This window comes from Lissotriton vulgaris, chromosome 1_2 (genome assembly GCF_964263255.1).
Source record: "Lissotriton vulgaris chromosome 1_2, aLisVul1.2, whole genome shotgun sequence".
NCBI classification, from domain to species: domain Eukaryota; kingdom Metazoa; phylum Chordata; class Amphibia; order Caudata; family Salamandridae; genus Lissotriton; species Lissotriton vulgaris.
In genome coordinates, this window is record NC_141686.1 from 308,813,174 (window position 1) to 308,821,684 (window position 8,511).

General features: G+C 49.0%; 1 protein-coding gene across 2 annotated transcripts in view; it reads left to right on the plus strand.

The window, feature by feature from the left end:
* The window catches only part of LOC147736577 (zinc finger protein 692-like), a 96,828-nt gene extending 89,103 nt beyond the window's left edge, over positions 1–7,725 (plus strand). For both annotated transcript variants that reach the window (XM_086953318.1, XM_086953319.1), the window contains 2 exons: positions 37–136; positions 7,054–7,725. In XM_086953318.1, the coding sequence (XP_086809444.1) occupies positions 37–136; positions 7,054–7,342 (389 nt within the window). In that variant the 3' untranslated portion in view covers positions 7,343–7,725. The remainder of the gene's footprint in view (positions 1–36; positions 137–7,053) is intronic.
* Positions 7,726–8,511: the final 786 nt, after the last annotated feature.

Genomic DNA, 8,511 nt, shown 5'->3' on the forward strand with positions numbered 1-8,511 from the left:
ATTCTGTTTTTTCTCCTCTTTAAAACTTTTCTACAGATAAGCGTGATTTTATCTGTGAGTTTTGTGCCCGGGGCTTTCGCACCAGCAGTAACTTAGTCATACACCGACGGATTCACACAGGAGAAAAGCCACTTCAGTAAGTATGAAGGGAGACCATGCCTTTCAGATGCTCTAAAAATAGTCATGGTTGCTGCATGTATGTTGAGAAACTTTCATTATTCTTGAGAGCATTTGTGGGCTTGGATGTATGTTGCTTTTGGGATCACAGTCCTCGTCTCGTGTTGATATCTGGCCGATTAAAGACTGGAGGAGATTGCGGAAATTACTTCAGAAACAAGGATGTGCTGGGAATGAAAATAAGTAATTCTGTACTAATGTCTGAGAAATTCTAGTTATTATTAAAGACACAAAAGCAAGTATTATGTGGAGTTGTGCAGTAAAATCGCCATCAGGAACACTCAGTGGAGATATAAGCCCAGCAGAGGGGTGTTAAAAGCATGGTAGGTTTCGATCTCTGTTTGGGATCTGAAACCCTGAAGGATTAGAATAGCGACAGAGGCTGCTGTGTCTGATATTTGGAGATATATCGGGTTCATTGCTTCACTCCCTCCCCATGTTTTATTCGGTGTCTGGTAGATGATCGGCTACTATAATCTAAGACTACTTGCGAGAAAAGGTTGGTGGCTCAGGTTATTCCTGAAATGTCAATACGAGGGCCTTCAACTGCCAATCTTCAGGAGCAGGAAGGAGGTCCCTGATGCACGGATGACCATTTGACCAAGAGCTCTAAGAAGGTGCTGGGCGCATCTGTGATTCTTCAGAGGTTATAGTTGCTGTTTGTTCAATGACTCGCTCATTGCTCCCACCTAGTGATAGAGCAAGGCCGAAGAACGCTACCATTGTTTTGCTAATGAAGAACGCAAGCCCTAAAGTATTGTTGAGTTGAATAGGATGGTATATACAAGAGGGTAGTAGTGTTCCCTAATAGGGAGGAACCTGCACATCAAGATCAATCAATCAATCAATCAATCAATCAAAGCATTTATATAGCGCACTACTCACCCAGAGGGTCTCAAGGCGCTAGGGGAGGGGGGTCCGCTACTGCTCGAACAGCCAGGTCTTGAGTTGCCTACTGAAGGCGAGGTGGTCCTGGGTCAGGCGGAGGTGGGTCGGGAGGGAGTTCCATGTCTTGGCGGCGAGGTAGGAGAAGGACCGTCCCCCTGTGGTGGCTCTTCGGATGCGGGGGACGGCGGCGAGGGCGTGGCCGGTCGATCGAAGTTGGCGTTTGGGAGTGTAGAAGTTGAGGCGGCTGTTGAGGTATCCTGGGCCTTGGTTGTGTAGGGCTTTGTGTGCGTGGGTGAGGAGACGGAAGGTGATTCTCTTGTTGACCGGGAGCCAGTGCAGGTCTCTCAGGTGTCCGGAGATGTGGCTGCGACGGGGGATGTCCGGGGCGCGTCGTGCTGAGGCGTTCTGGATCCGCTGGAGTCTCTTCTGGAGTTTGGCGGTGGTTCCGGCGTAGAGGGAGTTGCCGTAGTACAGACGGCTGGTGACGAGGGCCTGGGTGACTGTCTTCCTGGTCTCGGAGGGGATCCACCGGAAGATCTTACGTAGCATGCGCAGGATGTTGAAGCACGACGAGGAGACGGCGTTGACTTGTCTGGTCATGGAGAGGGAGGAGTCCAGGATGAATCCCAGGTTGCGTGCGTGGTCTGTTGGTTTGGGTGCGCTGTTTTGGGCGGGGGGCCACCAGGAGTCGTCCCAGGCGGAGGGTTAGGATCCCCGGATGAGGACTTCCGTCTTGTCCGAGTTCAGTTTCAGGCGGCTGTTCTTCATCCATTCGGCTACCTCTTTCATCCCTTCGTGAAGGTTGGCTCTGTCGGTGGCGGGGTCGTTGGTGAGGGAGAGGATCAGCTGGGTGTCGTCGTCGTAGGAGATGATGTTGAGGTTGTGCTGGCGTGCGATGTCTGCGAGGGGGCTCATGTAGACATTGAAGAAGGTTGGGCTGAGCGAGGAGCCTTGAGGAACGCCGCAGATGACTTCGGTGACTTCAGATCTGAACGGGGGGAGGCGGACTCTCTGTGTCCTTCCGGCGAGGAAGGAGAGGATCCACTCCAGTGCCTTCTCCTGGATTCCGACGTTGCTGAGGCGCTGCACTAGTGTACGGTGGCAGACAGTGTCGAAGGCCGCGGAGAGGTTTCGGAGGATGAGGGCTGCTGTTTCTCCGTTGTCAAGCAGGGCTCAGATGTCATCGGTGGCTGCGATCAGGGCGGTCTCGGTGCTGTGGTTGACCCGGAAGCCAGACTGCGAGAGGTCGAGGAATCTGTTCGTCTCGAGGAAGGCGGCAAGCTGCTTGTTGACAGTCTTCTCGATGACTTTTGCAGGGAACGGGAGCAGCGAGATGTGGCGGTAGTTCTTGAGGTCGGTGGGGTCGGCTGATGGCTTCTTTAGTAGAGCGCTGAGTTCGGCGTGCTTCCAGCTCTCCGGTAAGGTAGCGGTGTCGAAGGAGGTGTTGATGATGTCCGCAGGTGGGGTGCGATGACAGCGTCGGCCTTGTTGAAGACGTGGTGCGGGCAGGGGTCGGTCAGAGATCCGGAGTGGATGGAGTTCATCGTGCGGATGGTGTCTTCGGTCCTGATCAGGGTCCAGGCGCGGAGGGTGGTGGTGGGGGGCGGTGGTTCGGTCGTGGCGTGCGTCGGTTGAGGGCTGAAGCTGTTGTGTATGTCCGCGATCTTGTTGTGGAAGTAGGAGGCGAGGGAGTTGCAGAGGTCTTGCGAAGGGGTGATGTCGTTGTTTCCGGCGTTGGGGTTGGAGAGCTCTTTAACGATGTTGAAGAGTTCCTTGCTGTTGTGTGCAGTTTTCTTGGTGGCGTGGATAAGTTGGTGGTGTTTTCGGGTGGCGAGCTTGAGGGCAGTCATGTTGTCCGGTGTTGGGTCTCTGTGCCAGGTTCTCTCGAGGGCTCAGCAGTTCTTTTTGGAGATCTTGAGTTCCTCGGTGAACCATGGGGCTTTCTTGCTGCCGGGTCTGCTAGGCGGGGTCCTCAGGGGGGCGAGGTCGTCTGCGCAGTCGCTGATCCACTTCGTGAGGTTGGTGGCCGCTTGGCTGGGGTTCGTTGCGCTGGTGGGTGGGTTCTTGCTCAGGGAAGTCGCAAGCTGGTTGGCTGTGATCTTGTTCCAGCTTCTGCGTGCAACCTGTTGCTGGTGGTGGTGGCTCGTGGTCCTTCTGAAGCTGAAATGGACGCAGCTGTGGTCCGTCCAGTGGAGTCCGGTGGCGTGGCTGAAGGTGATGTCCTTGCTGGATGAGAAGACGGGGTCGAGTGTGTGTCCGGCGTAGTGGGTGGCGGTGGTCACCAGCTGCTTGAGTCCGAGGTTTGCGAGGTTGTCCAGCAGGGTGGTGGTGTTGCGGTCGTTGTTGTTCTCCAGGTGGAAGTTGAGGTCCCTGAGGAGGATGTAGTCAGCGGAGGGGAGGGCATGCGGGCTGATGAAGTTGGCGATGTCTTCGCTGAATTGTGTGCGTGGTCCTGGGGGTCTGTAGATGAGGGTGCCTCTGAGAGTGGTCTTGGGGTTGATGTGGACCTGGAAGTGCAGGTGTTCGGCGGGTGCGAGGGTGTCGTCGGTGTTGGTTGTGATGCGGATGGTGTTCTTGTGGATGATGGCGATGCCTCCTCCGGTCTGGTTGATGCGGTCCCTTCGGATGATCTTGTAGCCGTCTGGGATGGCGATGGCGGGTGCTGAAGAGGCGTTCATCCAGGTTTCCGTGAGGAAGGCGACGTCTGGTGAAGTTGTGTCGAGCAGGTTCCAGAGCTCGACGGCGTGTCTGTGGACAGAGCGGGTGTTGAGCAGGATGCATTTCAGGTGGCTGCTGCTGTTGCTCGTCTTGGTCTTGGTCGGTGCTGGAGTAGTGCAGGTCCGGATGCAGGTGAACTTGCAGGAGTGGCAGCAGAAAGGTCCGTGGGTGCGTCTCGGGGTGGCTCGGAAGCAGCTCGGGAGTCGGCCGGCGTTGAGTGCGTAGAGTTCAGTGGTGTCGTAGGTCCGGCGGGTGGGCTGGTGTCTGTGGGGGCCAGGGGTCCTGGCACTGGGCGCGGTCCAGGCGCGGACGGGCGCAGACTGGCTTACCTTTGGCGCACCTTCGGCGCTCAGTCGGCGCGCCCGCTGCGCGTGCACGCTGCGCGTATGCGTGGACTCCGCCATAAATGGCGTAGGGGGGGCGGAGCGAGGGCGGAGCAGGTGGGAGGCGGGAGCGGGGTGGACAAATGGGCGGGAATTATGAGCGAAGCTGGGCGGGGCCGCAGGGGAGCAGCGGTGGGGAGCGGGGAGGGGGACAAGCGGCACAGGAGGCACAATTAGGGGAAAATACAAGTCAACACAGTACAGAAAACAGAATAACCAAGCAAACGCTGTACACAGGCGAAAGGATCGCTACGCCGAGCAGGGGCACAATGCAGGAAGTGAGCCGGTAGAGTGACGGTCCAGGCACACACCTGTGCGAGGCAGCAGCGGAGGGGTCGGGGGTCCCGGCACTTAGTGAGGGAGCTGCGCGGTGTGTGGAGCGACCAGCCTGCAGGCAGGGGCAAAGGTCAGATGTACAATTGATGTGTATACAAAGTAAATGGTGTGAGACAAATCAATGGAGTGTTGCTGTAAGTACAGCGGGGTTCTGGGCTAGCTAGCAGCACTCACTACCGAAGAGTGATCGTATAGCACATTGCAAAAACAACCTGCCAATATGAATAACAACACATAAGCTAATGTAGCACACCCTCGATCAGTATTATTAGGTCCTACACAAAGAACAGTATTCAGGACCAGGATAATCCAAGTCATAGAGAAATAATTATACAGCTCATAAAGTCATATATGGCAGTGCAATCTCTAATGCGGTGAGATGAACAGTCCACGAGACTTCAGCAGTAAATATCTGTTTTTATTCTCAATTTTCAAATCAAAATCCAACTGTGCAAGAACAGCCACCATGTGTTTCGTCTGTACTAGTTCGTACTCCGACTTTCTCAAGGCTGTAAACATAAACAAATATGACATCAATATAGTTCATGTGTACATATGGCACATCTCGTTGCCAGATACAAAGAGAAGATGTTATGTACATGACAAATAGCCAAAATATCACAATTCCACCATGAAAATGTATACACATTTTTTATATGTAGAGGTGCACACAAATACGTGTCCAAGATAAAATTACCCTACAAACTGTGCAATAAGGGAAAGTCATAAAAATTGATTGCGTCAATATAACCAAGAAGGTGAGCCCTAGAGATAAAAGCACACCAAGCATAAACCAATAAGAAGGCAACCCACCTATCTGATGGTGGTCTAGTGAGGGACCAAGCAACATAAGTCACTAAATAACATATACTGAGTTTGTTAAAAGAAACTCTAGACAGATGATCTCATATTGGTGTTTAATAAACAACGTCACATGAAGTTAAAATGTCCAAAATTAACTGGACTACATAGTAATAATACACATGGGCCTGTGAAATGAATCTCCACATGCACTGAACCATAATTGTTGCCTAATAGTCGTCTAGCCAGGCCCCATAATGTTGTTCGTCATTTAATAGTTATTACAAATCAACAAACTACTTGCTTAAAAGTCAAGCATAGAACAGTGAGGTGGATGTCAGGGGGGTGCAGAAATACATGGTGGTATTTGGACTGTGCATTTTGGCTGATGCTAACAATTAAACCAACAACGTTTTACTGAGAAAATGTGATCTGGATTTGACAAAAGTCCAACACATCACACATCACCAACAAACCTTGTAACCACCACCCAAGAAGCAAACAATGAACCAAGGTCACATATTGCCAGAATGCTTATAAATGTTCCCATCCTGGACAATTCACAATTCCGCTTAAGCACACCTCTAAATTATTGCACATTTTTACTCTATCTGGATCCTACGTGACACACATCAAACGGACAGTTTGCCAATTATTGCAAACTTTTTTTTTTTTTTTGCAGTAGTCAACTTCTAGGTTAATGTAATAATCTGTGGTTGAAACCAGGCCACCCACTTTAAAATAGTGGCACAAAGCATGACAGACAGTTCTACTTAAGCATTGGTTTGTCTTAATGAAATTCACTGTGAAAAAGGGTACTTTTGGGTCTCATGACTCCACATATGTTCATTTCCTTTCATTCCTGCTCTGTAGTCTACCTTTTGGTTTTTTAGAGCTATGCCATTCTCAAGTTGGGACTCACTGAATTCTCCTCAGCTTTTGCTCATTCAGTATGTATAAGCACACACATTAAAACATGGGGTGCACTGTTTGACATTTGTCCAGGCACATTTAAAACATTGGGTAGTTCTATTGTAATTTGTATTAACTCTGCCCACAGGTTTTATTTATCCGCTCTCTTACCCCTGCTGCTTTTAATCATTTCTTAATCTCATTAGGATCCAAAACTAAACCTGTTGTGTGCTGGGACCTTGTAGCCTAATCTGGTTTGAGGAGCACAGGCATGGGATTGGTTTGACTGATTTCAGTGCAAAGATTCAGTCTTCAGCTGCATATCTCCTCTCCTTGCCACCACCTGCTGACTTTTTTGTAGGTTCTATATGATGCTGATGAAAACAAGCCTAAAAAAAGCTTCTTTTACCAAGTCAGATCTTCAGAGTTAACTTTATGGGGTCAGATTTGCCCTGATAAAAGTATTTTCGACAACAGTGCATTCTGAGCTGGTCATTTGGATTTGTTTGCATCTTCCAGTCCAGTTGACATAGAAGACAGACAACTCAGTCTTTTCCCCACAAACCTATTTTACACAATTATACTTAACGTTTTAATCTTTTAGGAATTGCAATGATTTTGAAGCCTTTTTTCTTTCGTTCATGGCCTAAGGTTAAATGGTCTGATGCCGTAATAAAAATAATCAGTTTTTCTCCAAATTGATAATTCACCATGTTGTAGTTGCGGCATGCCTTTTCGTCTGCCTACCATTCTCTAGCTTAGTTTTGCCAATATCCATATTCTTTTGTACTTTTTAATTTTACTGCAATCTAATGCTTACTCTGCCCTTTTTCCTCAGGTGTGAGATCTGTGGTGTTACCTGCCGTCAGAAGGCCTCCCTCAACTGGCACATGAAAAAGCATGATGCAGACTCTTTTTACCTGTTCTCGTGCGACACCTGTGGCAAGAAGTTTGAAAAGAGGGACAATGTCACTGCCCACAAGAAGAAGAAACACCCTGACCAAGCTATGCCCTCAGAAACCCATGAGGTTCCTGCATCTGAAGGATTTCTAGACTCCCAGTGCATACCTCTGTTGGAGACCATCACAGAGAACTCTGATGCAGCCGCGACAGGAACAACTGAATAGAATTTCTGACCGGCGGGGACATTTGTGGACAGTCATGTCGCTTTAAATGACGACTGAAGCAGTTAGAGGTTTGACAATTGATCTTCCCAGGGTTAGACGGCAGCCTCCCCATCCACACATTGGAGCTGTGGAACTGCATTAGATACTGCGGCATGCTCTGACCTTTGTTTTCGAAGGAAAGAGAAGACTTCGAGTGTGAACACTCAGCCTATGGGAGCAACAGAGTTGTCATTTGCTGAAGATTTTAGGAAACACTGGAGTATATTCTATGCAATTATGAATCGGATTGCTGGACAATTGGATGCAAAAGTGCAGAGTGTTCCTCTTTGGATAATTGAGGGTATTCTGCATATTTATGTATTTATAAAGATTTTTAAGTGATGGCTGTGACATCTTTTCTCTCTGTCCTGTGGCATTTAAAGGGGATATTGGGTAAACCAAAAATCTGGCTTAGCTCAATAAGGCTTGTTTTCATACCCACAGCTGTCACGAGTGAACTTGGTTCAATGCAGCAGCAGCTGAATGTGAAAAAGCCGGTTGTAGCATCACACAACCCTACCCAATACATAGTTGAAGCGGTGTATGTGCTTTCTAGATGACTAACAGTCACTACACAGGGATCCGAGGAAAATTGTTAATTAGAAAACCCGATTTCATTCTTTACAGTATCACACACAAGAATTGCAATAAGAAAAAGACATTTGATGCTTAAAACTGCTTTATTTCAAAGGTCTCATCCCATTGCTTAACACATCTAAAATAACCACACAAAATATTAAAACGGTTCTAATGCATGTTGCAAACAACAAGAATACAATGAACATTTCTACCATAGTGGAAATATCCTCTAGCAACCTAACACCCAAAACCTACCTCTGTGCGTTGTACATTGAGAGCATGGAGTAGTGTAACTTGCATCTGCTGTTTCTTTGGGAGAATAAACGCACTGTATACTTATTATGTTATCAGTGGATGGGAGTTTTCCCCTCAAAAGGAAAACAAGCAGTGGCTTCAGCTCCTCTCCTCCTAGACTTGGCATCAGTTTTCAGCACAGCACAGGACAGGATGCTGAGACTCCACAGCAGTCTGGTAGTCCCAGTCCAGTATCTCACACGATAAAATGGGCTGAAGGACCTCTCCTGACAAGTGGTCGATTGGTGAGCCTTTTA